The following is a 21,726-nucleotide window of genomic DNA, read 5'->3' as shown; positions in this document are numbered from 1 at the left end:
AAATACATCCTGACTGTAGTTTACTAGGCCAGGGACCAATATCAACTGAAAAGCCTTGTTAGAACATGGAAAAGACAACACAAGATATTTTAAAAGAACAGTGTACTAATAGGAGTACTTAAAGAAAGTGGTCCTTAGTCATCAATAGAAGAGTCAGCTGTCCAGGGGAAGTTTCTTGCACCATGAGCCTTAATGCATGCCTTCCTTGTACCCCGAGAGATGCTGGGTCCAACTAAGCAGTGCAAGACTGGAGGGTTGGAAAATATCATGGAAAGGTTCAGACACACACACAGTATTCTCTCTCAAACTGGCTTTATTTAATCATAATACAAGGTAAAATAAGACGCATGTGTCTTTAGTCATCTCTCTTTTGTCTCTTTGCAGAAGATACAAACACCATTTATTACAGGGGTTATTTCAGCAGCCACTCATTCACTGCAAAGAAAACACAAAAACGACAATAAAGATCATGGTTAATGATATTAATATTGCAAAAGGTGTGTAACAAATAAACACATACCCCTGTAGTGTGTCCTGAGTGTATTAGCACACTGGTGTGTGTGCGTGTTGACGTTGATGTTGGTATGTATGCAGCGCTGGTTGAGGCTCTGCTGTGGCCGATAGTTATCGCTTAAACTGAGAAAGATCTGGGACACTGCATTTTGACTGAGGAGACGCAGAGACTGTAACTACTCACACGCACAAACACACACACACACACACACACACACACACGTAAGAAGTTCTATTTAAAAAGCAGTATATTATTATTAACTCAAATGCAGGCTATGTCTGGAAAATTTTTAAAGCATGCTACAAGTCTGTGATATATTACATATTCTACACAAGTAAACAAATTGTAAATGCACAAGATGGCAAGCATCTGGACTCAGAAACAACTAATCCACAAGGAGGCAGTAAAGTACAGGTAGCAGCTGAACAGATATTTAAAATGGCTACAGTGGAAGAAAAGTACATTTTAATTGAACTTACGCCTGTAAACTAACCCTGTACTGGTGGAAATTCTGACTCTTTCAAGAAATTTGTTTAATAAAATGATTTGTTCGGTGACCATTTCGTTATATTACATAAATATACCATAAAATGTCATGTGTTAAGTCAACAAACGTATTTACTTGTTACAAAAAACTGATTTGACCTTATTACAATGTGTGACTAATCTGCTCATCATAATAAATAAAAAAAAAGACTAAATAAGTCACTGAATGAGAAACATGAGTCTATGGATTATGTGAACAATTCAGTCACCTAAATCATTCATTTAAAAAGAACGTAACATCACTACCCTGTACCGTAAACATACCCCGAAAAATAATTGTGCTTCAAGACTTTTTACACTGCAAACCCTGGATTATTGTTGTTTTATTTATTTTTACCCGGGGTTATAAAACCATGCCCTGAAGCAGGATTAGTAGCAGGAATTTATAGTGTTAACCGCTTTTGGAACGTTACAGCTAGAAGCTAAGGCACAAATGGAACAGAAAGTGAAAAGCGCGTGGTTCTTTTCAGGTGGAAACAGAGAGTAAACAACACTTAATACAAGTGGCAAAACACTTAGAGAGATGGAAGTACGTGACAAAAAATGAGAAAGTTATGAAAAAGATAAAAATACGTCGCAGATGAACCTCCCCTAAGCATTGAGAGAAACAGGCTGTTATATAAAGCGATCGTATGCTGTATTTATCCTATCGTTGTCAAAGAAAATTTAAATATGCAAATAAGAAGGTTACCTCAGGGTTCAAAGAATGTACAGTGTGAAGCAGATTATGGATACTCAGGATTAATTGTTAACCCTGGATGAAGTATGAGCAGTGAAATAAGATAACCCAGGATTCTGTTCACCCAGACATTGTAGCGGCCCGCGGTTGTCTATTCCATTCAAGTGTGTAAAGCCCTAATGTGTTAACCTTAACACCAAACCTGTTAATATCATGTGGAGGTGAGGTGTCATCTTGACCGGTTATATTAAACCTCTTCAATCTTTGCACAAATTCATATTTCTCCGTTTTTGCTGTGAATGGAAGGAATGATGTTAGCGTGAAACAACGTGATGTGTTATTACATTCTGGACACCCCTTGCATTGTCACGCATGTTGTTTTGTAAGGTGTACATAGCCAGCATAAGATGTTGATGGCTCACCTCAATATGTGAGACGTAGACAGGTTTATTCATCAGGATCCACGTGACCGTTTCAAGACATGGTGGCACTGTCAGCGAGCCTTCATAGGTTATAAAGCGCCATGTTTCAGGATACAGTTCCTCCAGATCCAATCCCGTAAGTTCATACGCATCATCTGCAGGGAGTTACAGCAGCTTTTTAAAAACTCATTTCTCACTGTGTGTCTGTTAACGCTTACTGATGGCGTTGTTTTTTTGTTTCCACTATACTGAAAGGAATTTGATGATTATGAAAAAAAAAAAAAAACAGTTAAATTACCAGGTGATGCACAGCATTCATATCAGCATGCAGTAAAATCACAGTGACGGAATGAATACAGAGGAAACTTGCTTTGTCATGCAAATATTTTTAACCAGCTGCACATGACCAACGTCCCAATTCGCATAAAAGGTTTATGAAGAAAACATTCTTACGTTTGTAAGTTATTCTAGTGATAATTTCTCTGCTCAGCATTCGGAGGAGAAATGGATTAGTTGGCTCTGATATCTGGGGGGGAAAAAATAGAAACACAAACAGTCAGAAAGATTTAATGCAAAGGCATCATCCATCCATTAATTTTCCATAGCTTTTATCTTTCATAGGGTCACACCAAGCCCCAGTCCCAGGGGGCTCGAGGTGGGGGACACCCTGTATTGTCTTTCAACCCTATGAATAGTTTAGAGATACCTATCAGCCTACAACCCCTGTTTTTGGACTCAGGGAGGAAACCGGAGTATCCAGTGTTAACCCCCACTGGGATTATATGCAAACTCCACACACAGTGGAAGCAGGAATTAAATCACCAACCCCAGAGGTGCGGGTAAAAACCACTAAAGCTACATAAGGCATTTACTGGGATGCTAATAAATGACAGGTACCTAAAAATCTTTACCTAACGTGAATCCATAAGTCATCTATGAATGTCAGAATGTCTCCCTATTTGTTCCACCTCAGTTAATTTAATTTGGTATTAAGTGTAGTGCTTTTAACAATAGAAATGGTCACAAATAAGTTGTATATGAACCCAAATGAGAAGGCTAGAGGCAGTGCGGGGGGGGGGGGTGTATGGCATTAAGAAACACTTAGAGGAATCAAAAGGAAGCCCATATGAATATTCGTCTTACAATACTGAGTTTGTGACGGTCTATAATTACATGAGCAGTCGTTAAACTATCTATATCACACGAGAGATACATTTGTATATGCTACTGCGATCGGCACATTGACAGGCAGCGCAGGCGAGAGAATCACCAAAAGAAGCATTTAAATAATGCCCTAATTGGCACATGGTGACCAATTATCACACAGCACAACCAAACAGTCTGAAATTGTTTTTCTAATCTTTCAGAGAGGAAAGCTACTCTGCTATATGAAGTACAAATGTAACAGCTGGTAGTGCATATTTAGTATGCTAGTATGTGATTTGGGATGATACACATAGTCCAAAATAATGAGTCTGGAAAGGAGCCACTGATGCAAAGTGGAAACTAAATTTATTTATTCCTCCGATGCAAAATCCTCCAATAACACCTGGATCAAGCTTGTACTTGGCATTTCTCTGACTTTAATAAGAACAACTCATTTCCATAAGGACAGCGTTAAAAGATCTCAGGTGCCACTTCAGCGCTTGGTTTGGTGACATTCAATAATGAATATTTATGCTTAGGTTTTTGACAAAGCAACAGATTACGAGTCTCATTTCCAAGAAGACATCTTCTTGTATTGACATGCAAAATTGTTCCACCCTCCCTCCCCTTTTGTTTAGAAGGCTATTAGTAAGGTAATGAACATTAGGGAATGTTTTGCTTTATGAATATTAATGATTAGGATTAATGCTGACAGGTCATCCTTGGTGTGTCATCATGCTGATCCACAATGCAGCTTGCATGACTTGTTTTAGAATCTTCCCAAATTCTCCCTTATCGACTCGTCGTTCATCTGTAGCTGCACAAATGCAATTTAAAACACTGACTGCAAAGGAGAAAAACAGCCCACAGCTACCAGAAGGCAGCAATAAACAACCCACTGCACCATATTACCTTCGAGCTATGAGCAAGCGTGACCCTCAAAATAAAAGGAAGACATGCAGGAAGACTCTAGCTGCATCCGAATATCCCTAGAATAGGGATCGCGATATTATAGGCATTAAATGTTGTTCCCGACCTAAGCAAAACCTGAGCAAATTATTTATTTAGTTAAGGTTTGAAGAAGAAACAACAGTCATGTTTTTTCCTGTTATGATGACATCATAAGTCAGTGACAATGCTGTATAGCAGTATGTCTGCCTTGTATTCTACACACTGAACTGAATACAGTTTGATTTCGGGCACACACACAGTCCTGCCTCCATGGTCTTTAACTTCCCCAGGATGTTTAAACAGCCGAGAGCTATTTGTTCTGCGTCGTAGTGTTTGAATGATTTACTCAACAGCCATTATTCTTAAAAGACCCCTTGAGCGATCTGAACAAACTTGACAGTAGCTTAGCACGTTTTTTTTAAACGTGGTGGATTTCTCAGCACCGCCTTTACTCCTGCCTGTCCATTTTAATCGGGAAAACATCCTGGACGACGAGACGGTGTGTGCTTTTTGAGTGGTAGTTACGTGTTATTTGAGTCGACCCACATAACCACATAATCGACCCACCAAGGTAACGGAGAGCCTCATGGTCGCGAGGAGGCATCGGATGCATTTAAGTGCAACCTTATGGCAAAAGAAATAACATTACTTGTAAATTATTTTGACCTTTTTTCCTCATCTAAGGGCTGACCGGAAGCTGGAAAGAGAAATAGTAACTTGGAAGATTTAGAGCCAAAAATACACAGAGGGGGCTTTAACTAACTTTGACTGCAGAGTCATAATATTAATGTTTATGGAGTTAGGACTTATACATTATAGAAAGGATTTAATTGGATCTACACTAGTGCAGAATGCGTCATTAAAATATGTTAATACTGTTCTCAGAAGTGAGAAACAATTCATATTTAAACAAGCAATGTTTCTGAATTTATCAGATATATCGCTCCTGGTGTCCAGCAGAAGGATCCCGTGCTCTCATTGCTTGGCCCGGGTTCGATTACCGAGTAGAAAACTAATCCAGCCATTTAGACGCTAACTATCAGTGATGGTCCCAAGCCCCAGGTAAAATGGGAGGATTGCGTCAAGAAGGGCATCTGTCATAAAAGCTGTACCAAAATCAAACATGTGGACCAGGGGCAAGAACAAGAACAATATTACATTTTGTTATCTATCACAATAAGCTCTAAAACATTTAAACTCCAACGGCTCTTTAAACAATAAATAATAAATGAACAAATTTGTAGTCTTGGTTTTATTACTGTACTACTGTAACTCTTCTCTCGTTGGATTTAAAAATTTTGACTCCCTTATGACCTGAGCTATGTTTTTGAGAATACAAGCCACTTGTGTAAATCACTCTGGATTGTGCGTTAAACACTACAGATAATAAATAAATCTACATATTTAAATGACAAGTGGAGAGTGTGTGTGTGTGCCCTGTGATGGGTTGGCACTCCGTCCAGGGTGTATCCTGCCTCGATGCCCGATGACGCCTGAGATAGGCACAGGCTCCCCGTGACCCGAGTAGTAAGCGGTAGAAAATGAATGAATGAATGAATGAATGAATGAATGAATGAAATGACAAGTGAGGAATCAAGTTTGTGAAAAAAAAAAACAGAAATGCAAAACAGTTACCCTAAATTTATTTACTAATAAATCATAAATATGACTTCACTTCAGTGTGTTTATGTTAGAGACTGTTGCTAAACAATAATTAGAGAAACACTGCTAAACGATAATTAGAGACAGGACTTGTTGTGACTGAAAGATTACAGTATATAAATGAGTGTTATAATAGTGTTGTATAATGGTGTAAATGCTGAACTGTGACCTTCATGAAGAGAGAGATGATGGCAACACCATGCGGGTTCTTCTCAGCTTCGCTGTAGTTTAAATATAAATCCTGGTTATAGTGGATTAGCTGCACCTGCGGAAACACACAGAACACAGCCAACTATGCACAGAACAAGTAATTCATATAGGAAATTCTACTTCTTCTTTTTCATCATCATCATCATCATCTTATTATTATTATTATTACTAAGTAACATCACGTGTTAGATAATGCTTGCTTAAATTAAAGCCTAAAATAATAATGCTGATCTAATCCTGATGTAATGTGTCTGCGTGTTGCCTTACTAAACATGCAGTGTTAAGAAGCTGAGTGTGACTGCCTTCACCATGTTGTGGCTTGATGGATGGCTCTTGCTTACTTGTATGTGTGTAACTGCGGTGTAATCATTTTATAAAACTCACAACAAATCCCCTTAACCCTGCTCCCTTAAGCCTTACTGTCTCCTCCTGTTTTCAGTGTATTCACTCTCTGCTTACTTTTCCAGATTTTGTGTGTGCTGGGTATGTAGACAACTGAGTTCTTTTATTTTTCAAAACATTGCGACACCGTGTGAGCGGGAACCGAAATAACTTACAATGATTGATCCAGGAAAAGGTTTTCATTCTTTGCTTTTCATGACGCATGTCTGGTTGCGGGTTCTGTCTCACCTCTCCAGGAAAGGCATTCCCATTGATCAGGTGCTCTGAGCCGTGCGTGTCATCATTGCCAAAATGCAGTCTGATCTCCTGTAGTGTGTAGGTGTAACTCAGCGGACCACCAGACACACACACGCGCTTCGAGCCGTCCACGCGCAGTATCACGTGACGACCGGTGTTATACAGCACACCACTGATCTGAGAAATAGAAAGATAAAGATACATTAGCAATATATTCAAGTGATAAAAAAAATAAATACTTTACTAAAGAATATTTTATTTAATACAGCACCTTTTTTGGTTAAGCACAACTCAGCTTCTTGTTTTGGCAAATTTATTCCTCTCTTTCACATTGCAAAAATGTTCCAGATGTATCAAAAGACTTTTATGTACAACACTTTTTATCTCAGCCTTCGTTTTTTTTTTTGCCTTTTTTTCCCAGTCTATTTGAAGCTTTTTTTTTTGATCCATGGTTTTTGAACTGCACATTGTATTTTGTTTTGTATTGAATCCTCTACTCACTCTCAACTCTGAACTGGATTTTATTTATTTATTTTTTTACTCTTTCAGTGCCTATTAAACATCCTGCAGATGGATCATTTGTCAGTCCCTGAGAGCTCTTTGTTACAGAAGGCTTTGTTTAACAGGTTGGGTCTAGCAGGAGGATGCAAAATTAAATCAGCTGTTGTATCTCAAGGTCAACCTCTGGGCAACCGTCTGCCCAGTGGCAGTCTCAATGCTAGCTCACAACAAGAACTTGATAATGTTCTCCAAGGTGAACACCTCTCCTTCCTAATTAAAGATCACATAACCACTCCATTATACAAGGATCTTACTGGATCAATTAATTGACCCTATAATCTCATTGATACAAGGTGAACTCATCAGCTGTTGTCTCAACCAAATCTATCCACCTACTGTACGTAGGAAGTCTATCCCACCCTAGAAAAAAGACCTTGCAAGTCACAGGCAACAAAAAATTCCCAGAGTCATTGATGGCCCATTGGCAGGATCCTGTGCTTTGTCCATCGTGGCCTGGGAATTAAACCAAAACTGTCACTGAGGGGTTAAGTCTCAGTGTTGGTCCCAAACCCGGGATCTAGCTTTCTGTGGTAACACAACTCCCCCTAGTGATCAATCATATACTCTATCCCTTCCAGAAACCAAGACTATACCTTTCTAAAGCCCTAGCCACAGGCTCCCTCCATCCATCCATCCATCTATCCACAACTGCTACTAATGCAGACTTAATTTTTGTGGGACAAAAGGACAGGGAACTCAGACCCTGTATAGATTACAAATCTGCTGCCATTAGCCCCATCTTCTATTGAGAAGCCACCTGTTTTTCAGGCTGTTATAAATGCCATACTATCAAATTTCCTGTCCTCCGGTGTGATCATTTGCACCGATGACATCTTGATCCACTCGAAATCCGAAGCACAGCATATTACCCAGGTATGAGCAGTACTAAAAAGACAGTCTGAAAATAACCTGTGTGTCAATTTGGAGAAATTCGAACTGCCTAGATGAGAGTCAGTCATCTCAATTCCCCTAACAGACAGAAGCACAACCATGGAAAGAGCCAAGGTATTATTTAAAAGTGGTGTTTTCAATTGTATAGTCTCTCCGAGGACATTGTTTCTGACTGGGGTGTTCAATTCACCTCCTGTGTCTGGCAAGCTTTTTGCAGTCTTAACATAAATATCATTCTGTCCTCAGGCTTCCAGTTAAATGGGCAAATGAAGAGTGGCTCAACCAGAAGATTGGGAAGATCCTTAGAGCATACTGCTTTAACGACCAGCAAGATTAGAGCAGGCAGAATAAGCGCAATATTTCCTGATGAATTTGTCCACCAGGCCTCACACCTTCTCAATGCATTCTGAGAGTTCTTTATTACACATGATTTCTGTGAATCTCGTATATTAACAGAATTTAACAACACAAATCAAGCAAATTATCAGTTCTGGCTTGGCCACAAAAGAATATCAATTTGTTACCCTTTATTTCCCATATGTTTCACACATGATGAATCACTTTTGATTTAAATAGATTGGAAAGGAGTGACGTATGCAACATATTCTTTCGTTGTTTCTGTTATCTTTTTTTCCTGGTTGGCCTCTAGGCTAAACCCACACACAAGAGGAAGCAATAAATCCAGCAAATTCACTTTGCATAATAGTCTTTCGGTGGTAATCACTGTCACCCGGATGAAATCGAATAAAGCTGCAGAGGGGAACAGAACCCACTGCAGTGCTGATCTAATGAGTTGTGAGTTAATTCAGCGCTGAACTGACAGTGATTGAGATTGCACTTGACAGCTGAGAGAAACAACACTGACTAGCCATGCTGGGATAAACTACACCGATGCTGATAAAATGGTGTCATAACTTTCCTGATGAAGATGAATATACTCGTTCTTTCCTTTCACACACATATGCACACAAATCTAACCGGACTCGATTGGCTTACTGACGCAGATAACTGTTCTTCACACAGTACCGTGATATTCCTCACACCGTTAGCAAGGCTCTCCCTGCTGTTTCACAGGTAAGGAGGTAGCTTCAATACACAAAAGAGATAAAATCTGTTCTATTTTAAATGCAGGCCCAAATTTGCACGAAAACAAATCACCCGTATGCCCTTTTTCCTTTATGAAATTGCTAGTTGAATAAAATCTGTGCGCCATTAAAACAGTACAGAGACCTCATATCCAAGTGGCACAAAAGGGAAAAAAATTAATGGAAGAGGGCAGATAACACTTTACCAAAAAGACACGGATCTGGCATGTGTCTCGGAAGAAGCATGGTATTGGAAGCGTTTGTCCTTTATTATTCCTCCTATACCACAGGATTGTGTTAGCTATTTTGTAGTATTTTTCTGATATGAAGTTGGGATACTCTGTTGGGATACATTTACACAGAATTTGAATAGTCTTCAAATTTTATGATCTTATGTACAAGCACTTGTGGTATCTTAAAATGTCATGGATAGCTTGGACACCAGGGGTGTTTCAGCAGGGTTTGTTTAATATTCTGTGCCATGGGTCTTTGTTTATGTTTACCCTGCTCGACCCTCAGTCTGTTCCCACCTCTGCACACCTGTTCTCCATGTTTCATTAATTACAACCCCTTTTTATACCTGTTGTGTTGTGTGAGTTCTTGATGTATTTGTGTTTCTCTTGTTAATGGGTTTTTGCTTTCTGTCTATCTTGTTTTGTATTTTGTTGCCTAGTTTTTTCCTAGTGTTTCCTGTGTGAGTCAGTATTGTTTTTAATTAAACCCCTGTCTTTTACTATGCCTGCATTTGGGTCTAGATTTTGTTCCCTCCGGAAGCACTAGTTTTCTGAGAGCAGAAATAGGTTTGATAAATTTATCACTATTTAATTGAAACAAATTTTTTGAACTTTTCCACTAAAATATTGCTGCTAGTTGACTAGGCTGAAACGTTTTACTTATATAAAAAAAACAAACTACAAATTCTTAAATTCCTGAGTGTCTACTTTTATCTGAGTCATTTACCTACACTGTGGAATGGGACATAACAAAGAAATCAATCCTGAATATAAACATAACCCAAACAGACGCAGATTACATTTTTTGTTCTTTGGGAAAAAGAGTTAAAACAAATTGTGTTTGTCCATAATATAGCAGCTATAAACATTTGTCCACTCACCAGCCTTTCTTTTGTTTCTCTTGTGACGAAGATAAAATAAATGCAGCTACATAAATGCAATGCAAACTCCTCCATCCTGAAACTTGGTGGAAAACATTATTCCTGAACATTAAGGGGCGGTCTGGCAGCGTGTTGCGTCATGTGATTTCTCGTCTGTACTCACCTGTTCCTAATTGACTGTTAATTACTATGCCTATTTATTTCCTCCACGTTGCCTGTGGGTTCATGGAGTCTTCAATAGTTCTTTGTCTGTGTTGGTTTATGTAAGCTGTCGCTTAGTTTACATCTGTGTTTGTTTTGATGTGTCATGTAATGCTTCATGTTTTTTTGTTAATAAATCGTGTTTGTTTTATTGTCCCTGTATTTGGGTCTGTTTTTCTTTTCTTTTTTATCCACGCCTTGGCCACTGCTTTTCTGACAGAAACACAAATTCTGATTTGGCTCTAAGAGAAAAACAAACGGAAGGTTAATTAGCTGACAATAAAAAAATGTGAATGCACTAAATCTTTAACAACTAACATGAATTAACAAAGGACTGTTTTACTGGGTGTGTGCTGAAGTATGGAAAAAAAAACGTGTGTGTGTTGGTGTGTGTAGGTCTGCTTATTTGCACTTGGCTTATGAATATGTATGACCATGTGGGCTCTGTGGCTGCCTTTGCCATAAAAAGGAAAACAAATTTATATGATCCCACGTGACAATGATCGCACACTGAACAATGGGATAATTACTTCGAAGAACATTAATTGCAGATTAGCATAATGAACATATTTTCGCTAAGGATATTATTAGCCTTCGGGCTGGTTGCTGTAAAACACAAGATGATATACATGAAGCAGAGATTCCTTTATCTGATCTGCTGAGCTATTATTTGTAGGCAAGTCAGAGAGACAGGAATAAGAATATTTACATGTATGCCTGACTATGTGCTGAATGCGGCTAGTCATAATAAAGTACATAAAAAAAAAACACATTTCACTGATCATAAAAATGAATCAGTTGAAACAGATTTCATACAATATACATTTTTATACATTGTACATTTGTTTTAGCTTTCAGTGATTCTATATTTCTATTATGCCCCTGATTGTAAAAAAAATTGATTTGAAGCGTAGGTGTAAGTCTAATTAGCAAGTGAAAGCCGAGAATATAAATGAAAGCATTAAAGAGTGATTACAGTTCCTTTTGATGTGTAATTAATTTGACATTTTTTCCCTCAGTGCACAGAGTTCAAACGGAACAACAAGCATTTTGTGTTCGGGCATGCGGCTGCACAGAGGATATCATCGATCTGTCTCTCTATGTCTTCAGATTTCTCCAAAATTCTCAATGCTATCAGCCTGGCTTAAAGTCAGAATACATAAATGTGTCTATACAAATAACGAACGCATCATGGCATGGTGCTAAGACTCGTGGCATGGTGCTATTCTCTGCTGAAATGTTAAATCTGTTGTTAATATAATCATTTATAAACTGCTCTCTAGCGCTCCCTTGTGTATATTTGTCTCAATCACCGCCCTAGTTTAGTAATCAGAGCATTGAGCAAGAGGTCGAAAATTTCAAGGGCTGTCTCTTTCAATCGCAAAATACTTCCCGTGAACAGAAGATTCACGTCAAATACGAGGAGCCCGATGCTCACTATGTTCCCTGTTCCCCCGTTCTGTTTCCCTTTTTAAAACGGTGGACGAACTATCAGACATGTTCTTCACTAGCTAGCTTATGATCCTGCCATGTGTTTATGCTAACTCATTTATTTGGTTTTTATTTACAGTAACTGATGAGGAAATTAGAATGTCACAGGAAACGGAGTCATCAGCATTCCAAAGAGTAGAGTCCTTATCTGTGTCACCTAGGGATCTAATTGAGACACAGCCATTAAACTCAATCACACAGACCCATATTCAGTAGTTGTAGTCTTTCACAGGATTAGATTACCTTTCTTCCTCCTGTGATGCGTAGTGGTGTAAGGAAGGGGTCAAAGGTCAAACGGCGGGTCTCGATGTTTACCGGCGACTGTCTTTTCCCAACGGAGCAAAGTTTCCACGCGGAGTTCACCAATCCCCAGAAAGAGGGAACTGTAATACACACAGTGTTTGACATTTGTCCACAGTGGCAAACATTACCATTATATATATATATAAATTAGTCTTTAATAGTCGCTGTTTTAGATGCTGTTTATCAATTTTTCAGTCCCACTGTGCTGAAATCTTAACTTTGAGGTAATGAGGTAGATGTTTTATTTCTTATTAAGTGCTTTACATTTCCTTTTGCTGAATTTCTGACTGCTTGACAAAATGTCACTTCTTGCCTCTTTCCACATATCAAGCTCAAATAAAGGTAAAAACTAAAAAATAGCACCCAGAGAAACTGTACATCTTTGCTTTGAACGGCTGTTATTCAGTCTTTCATTTATTCACGTCTTATGTGAGCCAAAATTAGTACTTACTTAGTAATTATAATGTGCATCACACACTCAGTGTCTCTTACAGACATTTAAGCACATAATTGTGTGTTTGTGTTCAGTGACCTACATAAAAACAGCAAGTTACATTCCAGCATTGTTTGCTCTGACTGATTTCACAACATAAAATTCAGGCTAACAGCAGTGTCGTTAACAATCTTTTACAAATTTTACAAATCATTAACATCTACTATTTCCTCCAGCTACTGCTTTAGCCCTGCCCCAATCCTTATTCTTGCCAAATAATTTAATTATTGTCATCTGTTCTCAGCCCCACTCCAATCACTTGTCACTTGTGCTACTTTAGCCCCACTCCTAAATCATTACTGTCATCTGTTCTGATTTTGCCCCACCCCTAATCATTACTGTCATCCATTCAGATTTTGCCCCACCCCTAATCATTACTGTCCTCTGTTCTGCTTTATCCCCACCCCTAATCATTACTGTTATCTGTTCTGCTTTAGCCCCACCCATAATCATTACTGTTATCTGTTCTGCGTTAGCCCCACCCCTAATCATTACTGTCATCTGTTCTCTTTTAGCCTCAACCCTAATCGCTACTGTCATCTGTTCTGTTTTAGCCCCACCCCTAATCATTACTGTTATCTGTTCTGTGTTAGCCCCAACCCTAATCATTATTGTAATCTGTTCTGCTTTAGCCCCACCCTTAATCATTACGGCCATTTGTTCTCCTTTAGCCCCATCCCAATCATTACGTCATCTGTTTTCCTTTAGCCCCACCCCAATCACCCCATACACTTGCCCAGATCACCTTTCCCATGATCCCGAAGTCCGATGTACTTGCTAATGAAAAAGTTGAACTGGTCTCTTTAACTCCTATCTACATTCCTAGCAGCAATGCATCTATAGAATCTGAATGTACCTAATATGTTTTGTTGACTAAATCTAAACTAAATTTGAGATAAGAGGATATTAAGGTGCAGACCAAGGGACCGGCTTTTATTAGACCCATATTGCTGGCCCTGGAGCATTTTCTCATAAAGGACATTATGATAAAATGTTATAGTGGTGTTTGGTGCAGTAACTGTGCTGTAATTTAGATTTCCTAACTTCTTATGTTTTGGTCTGGATATTTATGCTGCGTGGGCTTTGTATGGCTTGGTGTTGTGCATATCCTTGATTTATTAAACAAATTTCTATGTCAGTGAGCTTGACCTGTATAAATAGAGTGTAAATGAAATAATCGGGTGTGTTTGTCATACGTCGCTGCATCTGCCATCTGCTCCAGATTGCGCATTGAATCAGAAGCTTTAACAAAAGCATCATGTTCTCTTAGGTGAAGCATGAGGTGTGAGACAGATAGTAACACACAGAGGACAAGAACACAGCTGAACACTGAATCTGGGTCCTATTACAGACAGATTACATTTACTACATTCATTTCAAAATCTGTTTCTGAATTAAAAGCGTACAAAACTGATTTATTCATCAGCATTCACTTATTCACAGGATTTATGTAACTGACAACATTGCAAATCCATACGAGCACTGACCCAAATAAACATGTGCCGTATGAAACCTCTTTCTTCTACCAATGTTAAGAGACAGTTGTTTGGGAGACGTCTGGTACTAGGCTTGTGTTTTTACCTGGGATAAAGCTTCCTTCTATGACATCTTTGTAAGCCCACCATCCATCATGAGGCATTGAGGATGTAAGCTGTGCTGAAAAAGAAAAAGAAAGAGTGGTGCAAATTCAAAGCTTAATCACTGTCCAAAAATGGCTAGAAATTTTTTTTAAGTGATTAAAGAGCAGAATATAAGAGTCAGACTGTTCCAGACTGGTGCTACAGATGAACACAACAGATGAGCTGTTATGTTTGTGTATACCACGTGTCTGTTACAGTAGGTTCGCCTGTTGTACTCATCTGTAGTATTCGTCTGTGATGAACTTCGTCTGTCCGTAAATTGTTTGAAGTCTACAAGGGAAGAAAGCTTTTGAGGAACCAGACTCAAAAGAGAATCCATTGGATCATCTTCATCCATTGGATCCATCTTCTGGATCACACTGGACCCTGTGTCTCTCCCAGACCCACTGCATCACCGGGAGTCAGTGGGTGCTTCAAGGTTAAGTTAAACATACTAAATAAATCCAACATTTATTAGCCATCGCTTATCCTGGCCAGGTGCATGGCTTCTCCTTAAGCTGTTTGAGAGATCTGTTAAAGGGGCTGAGCCGTATAAGCAACTATCAGTCACTGAAAATGTAATAAACATGACTAAGTTCCTTGATTAAAAAAAACAGAAAACACAACGATACACTTCAGTAACACACAAATATGCTTCCCTTGGTTTAAAAAAAAAAACACAGCTGCTAGTGGCCTGTATAGCTCTCTTATGCTTATCTCTATCCGTAGCACTAGTGTGTAATCTCTAGTCTTTAGACTCAGCCTTTCTCTGCTTGACTTCTGTGGTGTTTATCGTGACTTTCATCTGTACTGATCACATACCGGTCTGTAACAGTTCTGTAATGTCTCTAACTAGTCTGTAATCAGGTTCTGCTTCTGCCTAGGGACTAAATCATTGTGCACTTAGCTGCAGAAGTCAGATAACGTTTTGACAGGGTCAGTTCTGCTTAATGTACAGGGTTCAAATAAGCAGGTGCTGAACAGCCGACATTGTAAGACTATCTAGCTGGAAGAACTGCTGCTGCCGCCAACACCTATAATAATAATAATAATAATAATAATAATAATAATAATAATAATAATAGTAGTAGTAGTAAAAAATAATAATAAAGAAGAAGAAGAGGTTGTATTGCTATAAAATAAATGGGAAAATATAATGACATGATTTCTAAACAAACAATATGTGGACAGAAATCTCTCATGAACCCAATCAGTGAACACTTAAGTGATTTAAGTTTGATGAGTTAATAGAAGGGCTGCAGATTTTTCTTATTCAACACTTCTACATTGCTAGGCACCTCACACATTAAAGAATAAAATGTAATTACTCATGAATATTCATATTCATCTTGTACAGAACACACTGAGTCATCAGAGCCCATGACCAAGAAGCATAAGGTAAAAGTGCATGAAAATAAACTGTGCAACTATCTGCAAACGGATTAGATTGAACATGATGTAGCGCGTCCCTACCTTCACAAACGATGACATTAACGTGTAAAATAATAATGAATTCCCAAGCGTGCTGCATTCTTGGTTTAGTCCATATTCACAGCGCTGTTCGAGTCCGGATGTGAAGTAGTGCAGAATGGTTTGACGTTAGGGGGGGAAAAAAGCAACAAAAAAGAGAAAAGCTCAGAGTCGGGAACTCCGGAAGCCGCTTTATGATCAATAAGGTGCTGCTGTGGTTTAAAAGCTGCCGCTGAGAAACTGAGACGCCGGCAAGCTGGTCGACGCCAGGGGGCGTAGCTGGTCCTATTACGCGAACTCTACAGCGCATGCGCACTAGTCTGTCCGGCTTCTGCTTGAAGTATTGGAATGCTGCAGGCTTGAGAAAGCCGTGGGCGGGACTTTTACTGACTTTCTGCTGGTTGGGTCACGTTTTCCATTATCCAATCACAGGTTAAAACTGGTTGTCAATCATTTTCTGTTAGTAGCTAATATAATATAATATAATATAATATAATATAATATAATATAATAATTTCTGACAAAAATATAGCGCATATATATTATATATATATATATATATATATATAATTACATAGCAAGCATATAGAAGATTTGTTTTTATTTCCGAAAAGGGTGGTAGAAAAGAGATGTTACTTATATTTTACACACTTTTTCTACTCTTAATATATCAAGACATGCTCTATAAAAACAGCAAATTGAAATATCAGGACGTTTTCTTCATATCAGTGTCATCCATAAAGATAAGATAACATAAGATAAGATATAACTTTATTCAACAATAACAATAACAAGGTTATTTTTTTCTCCTCAACTTGATCATCTGCCCATCCTGCCTAGCCATTATTCAGCTCTCCCTTATTTTATGACAGCTACAAAGGTACCAACTAGGTAGTCAAAAGCTTGCTTCTTTTAAGACACATGCATGCATCCATCCATCCATCCATCCATCCATCCACCATCCATCAATCCATCCCATTGGGGTGTAACACAGTCAGAGGAAACTCCCACCATCTTCTAAATACATGAACTCACAGACTCCCACGATTGTCTAGTGTTGTGATTGGCAGGGGAGAGAAAGTAATGGCACTACACAGCAATTTTGTGATCTCCTGATTATAGGGTTTAGGATTTTCTACTGTATCAATCAGGAGCAGGATATATTTAATTACAGGGAGCTTATTTTAAGAATGAGTGTATGGCATCATTATTAACCTTCATTTATTTCAATCAAGGTCACAACAGAGCCAGAGCCTGTAAAAGAGCTGGGTACAAGGCAGGACAATAAGCTTAGGATGGGACCTTAATGCTGGGAGGTAGCAACACTACCAGCTGTGTCACCATGTGACCCAGGAGAGTAAGTCTTATTTTCATACAGTAGCCTACTTTTTGCCCATCTGTTTGCCCATCTGGTGTATGAGGAAAAGTCAGAGTGGATTTTTAGGAAGTTCCCAGCATGCACTTCAATCATGTCTATTGTGAGGACATTTGTTTTTTAATCAGGTCTCTTGGCTATTCTGAAACATACTAAATTATAAACAATACTGTCAGATTTGTATTAGTTATTCCATTAACAGTATATCATATCGTATTACACAGACCCTCATGCCCTTGTTCCCTCAAAAAGTTGCAGTGGAACAGTCAAGCATTGCATCAGGTCTAGTACTGCTGGCAATGTTCATCATTTATCAGATGCAGAAAGCTTGCAAAAAAAAATGTAATTTAAAAAAAAAAAAAAAAAAAAAAGGATTTAAAAATCAACTTTAAAAGACTTTGGTCATTTTACCTAAGCAACATGATGCTACACTATAATGAGCTTGAATGAAAAGACAAAAAAAACACATTATAGTTTTAAATATTGTTTTAGAAATTATTAAAACTACCTGGAAACTGACAAGTAAAACATGTTATGCCTCTGTGATTGTGGCTAAATGTGGCACCATAAGAAAGCTAACATGAACCTTTGTCATGTATAGAAAGATTACAATCACTGGCTTTGTGTTCATTACAATCCAAAATAGAAATATTTTTCCCTCAGAGAAATTAACTACAAGGATTACAATTTTTCATATAAAAAACAAAAAATGTCAGCTATGACACGAAAAGATTTTTTTTAGTTTCAGGGCGTCAAGGATAAAATTTTGGGCGTTGTTTCAATATCATTTTTACTCTACTTATATATATATAATATATATTTAATATAATATGCACTTCACAGCTGCTTAGTATGCTAGACATTCAGCATACCTGATACTTTGCTCTTTAGCCTTTTGGCAAATAAGTGAATTAACATGCTAACTAAGTTAGTTTGCCTTGCTCTTAGGTTTAATGTTTCTGTGATTCTGACATCAGAGAGCTCAACATGGAGTGCCTTGAGTACTAATGTGCTTAATACTGCTAGTATTCAGATCCAGAGGTTTGCTATGACTAGCTTGCTCTGTTAACTCGCAATGTGTATATACACACACACACACACACACACACACACACACACACACACACACACACACACAATCATAACAAACCTCTGTATCTGGACACTAGCAGTATTAATACTATATCATATATATCATTTATATATTTTCTTTTATAAAAAAAGATTTTTTTTTATTTATTCAGATACATTTTACACACAGACAAACAAAATAACAATAATAATAATAATAATTAATTAACCTTTTTAATGTAAAATATTCAAACACACAAAAAGGTGAAAGTAGAAAGTTATTCAAATGAAAGCAAACATCCAAACTTCACAAATGCAAAAACAAGAAGTCAAACAAATCTTTCAACTTTATGTTATTTACAAAAGATCTTAAATATAAAAATAACTCATAATACAAAATGCAGATTTTTCTTCCTACTTTAGGTCAAATAGAAGAGTGATTTGTTGATTTCAGGCTATTTACCAACATAGATCATACAGTAAAGTCCATTTTTACAGAAAAAAGGTCATAGTTACAACATCGTTGTTGTTTTTTTTGGCAGTGAATATAGCACACATTCTGTACGATTGCTGTTAGACTATACAAAAACAGGCAAAGACATTTCAGACACGACAAAGTAAAGTTAAGGCAATTATCCTCCAAAAAACAGTTTTTCAGACATGAAATATACCTGGAATATGGCACATCACAGACAAATCTGGGCTCCGTTCCAATATTTGCTTTTATTCGCCCTTGTCCACCTGCTAATTAACGCCGTAGCACTTTAGCAAGCAAGCCACTTAGGAACTTGGCTAGCTCACATAATAATATTCACTTCACACAGCAGCTGTTTTGAATGCCAGACACTCAACAGTGCAGCTACTGGGTACTTTTCTATTAGCAGGCCAATTAGTTAGCATGATAACACATTAGTTTGCCTGTCTGACACCAACCCAAGCCCATTACACCTCGGATTATTATTTGTGCTAGCGTTCTAGCATGCTAGCAAGCGAGTACTTTTTTAGGGGTTTGTAATCTCATTCCGCTCCATAGTCAGGGCATTGATCAGGAAGCCGCAGATGTCTCAATTGTAAAATCCTACCTATGCACTGGAACGTGAACTCGCTCCCTAAAAAACTCACAATTAACGGAAAGAAAAAAAAATGACGACTTTTAAGTGATTAAAAAATAATTCACTAGCTAACCTACAGTACGATCCTGTGTGAAACACCATGACTCTATAGGGAAAAAAAAATTAAAATGTCACAAGAAATTTGGTTATCAGTAAGCCAGGGTCCTTACCAGTGCATCAACTTGTGTACATGATATACTGATACACCACCTAGGGCACCAGAGGGCCGACTGAGATGCACCACATTAACTGCAGTAAGCGTTTTATCCACGTCGTTATCGTTGGAGTGGGATAGCGTGAGAACAATATAACATTCATTCTCTTATTGCGATTCGTGACAGGACATCAACAAGCACACCATTACCACTAATTCTCAAAGAAAAAGATTTAGTGAAGACAAAATAAAAACAAAACATCATCCAACATTATACTGTACACTCAAAGATAAGGAGATGTCAATGCATGTTTGCAACATATAGGGCCGTATTCAGTGCTGAGGCAAACACACAGGGGAGAATTTTTTTTAACACTGACATAACGCGTGTCTGGGTTATGAGCAGTTCTAAATTTACGGAGTTCATTTGGCTGTTAGAAAAAAGTCACAAAATACACACACAAAGAACAACAACGATGAAATGCCATTGGAGCCCTAGGTTAAAAATAAATATGATACTATATAATTTCTATGAAATAATGAATAATGTTTTAGCCTTTTTTTAAGGTGCGTGAACTCTTCTTTTTCATGGAAGACATCTCAGACATTGTGTATTTTAAGGACCATATTTTTATCGATTACATTATGAATGAGCTCTATGCATAAAATCACTATTTTGTTTATTCATTTATTTTATAAAATATAGAATAAAATTCACACAAACTCGTGTTCAAGTGCTAATTTATAAAATCAAGTGCTAATTTATAAAATACACTTTTAATTTTTTTTATTCCCTCTTTTCACCCTTAAAAAAAAACATGGCCATACTGTTAAATTAAACCCAATTTAAAATTTACAATTAGCAGATAATCAAATACAGAAATACAGGACTTCCTGCATTCTGTCTTCTCATTCTTACAATAATATAATCTAATCCTTTTTTTTTTTTTTTTTGTGGTTTAAAAAAAAAATGCTTTTTTTGGGCATTTCTGGTAACCTCAGAAGTGTATACACGTGTTTAGAGGCCAGAAAACTTCGGCAGGTGCACGAGCTGTCTATGAACACGTATAACTGTACTCAGCTCTGAATAGGGCCCTATAAGCGAACACAGAGCTCATAATGGCCATCAGGGACTGCAAGGATGTTATTTATTTTTTTCTCACACACCCACACACACGTCAACACTCATACAGTAAGACAGAACTCGCATCAGCTGGGGTGTGAATGCACAGCCTCCTGAGTCACCAGCCATTTATTCATAACGTTAGATGCACTGAAGCTTATAGTCAGTGCTTCAGCATTGTGCAAACTGCATGCCTGATTTATGCATAATGTAAAATATATTTTAAAATGTACAAATTGAACAGAAACCATATAGCCATCCTCATTATTATTATTATTATTATTATTATTACTATTGTTGTTGTCTGACCAATCATGCCTTCAAATCTTCAGTGTGTTGTGATACCAAAATACATTTTGTTACACTGAGGAATGAAGTGATTTGGTACACACATTACCCTCCTCCAGCTAATGTTGTGTCATACTCTATAAGCTGTTCATGACACTAAACCAATCAACCAAACAGATCAAATGAAGCATGTATCTAGTCATGTAGTTTGCACAATGGATCAAGTAATACTGTGTGAAGATGCCACCTCAAAATATACATAGTGCGTGCGTGTGTGTGTGTGTGTGTGTGTGTGTGTGTGTGTGTGTGTGTGTGTGTGTGTGTGTGTGTGTGTGCGTGCGTGTGGAGTCATTGCCGTGTGGTACTCCAGTTTGTAATCCAGTGCTTTTTTTTGCTCATATCCTCAATTAGGAAGCGCTGCTCCCTACACATCTTCACTCCATGGTATTTGGGCATGGTCCGGAAATAAAGCGCCCGCCTGAAAAACCCGCACTACACACACACACGCATACACACACACAAAAAAAGAAAGAGTGTTAAGTGTGCTAGGTCTAATCCAGCTGTCATAAGAAATCAAAAGGATGCTATGTGATTTAGTCTGATTTA

The 21,726-nt window shown here is 37.9% G+C and overlaps 2 protein-coding genes across 4 annotated transcripts in view; both read right to left on the bottom strand.

Annotated features, from left to right (window-relative positions):
• Positions 1–295: 295 nt before the first annotated feature.
• Positions 296–19,847, bottom strand: ca10b (carbonic anhydrase Xb). Of its 2 annotated transcripts, none has more exons than XM_027171921.2 (9): positions 19,726–19,847; positions 14,490–14,564; positions 12,356–12,495; positions 6,761–6,946; positions 6,090–6,185; positions 2,615–2,687; positions 2,162–2,316; positions 521–689; positions 296–435 (listed from the first exon to the last, which is right to left on the bottom strand). In XM_027171921.2, the coding sequence occupies exons 2-9, from the start codon at positions 14,545–14,547 to the stop codon at positions 413–415; spliced, it is 900 nt and encodes a 299-aa protein (XP_027027722.1). In that variant the 5' UTR covers positions 14,548–14,564; positions 19,726–19,847; the 3' UTR covers positions 296–412. The 2 variants fall into 2 exon arrangements, with proteins under 2 accessions (XP_027027722.1, XP_027027721.1); XM_027171920.2 differs by lacking the exon at positions 19,726–19,847 and adding an exon at positions 16,001–16,296.
• itga3a (integrin, alpha 3a) overlaps positions 18,659–21,726 on the bottom strand; it is a 42,372-nt gene continuing 39,304 nt past the window's right edge. For both annotated transcript variants that reach the window (XM_027171890.2, XM_047800857.1), the window contains exon 26: positions 18,659–21,612. The gene's annotated coding sequence lies outside the window, so the exon portion shown is untranslated. The remainder of the gene's footprint in view (positions 21,613–21,726) is intronic.

Source organism: Tachysurus fulvidraco, chromosome 15, assembly GCF_022655615.1.
Source record: "Tachysurus fulvidraco isolate hzauxx_2018 chromosome 15, HZAU_PFXX_2.0, whole genome shotgun sequence".
Classification (NCBI taxonomy): Eukaryota; Metazoa; Chordata; class Actinopteri; order Siluriformes; family Bagridae; genus Tachysurus; species Tachysurus fulvidraco.
This window is presented reverse-complemented; position numbering and strand designations above follow the sequence as displayed.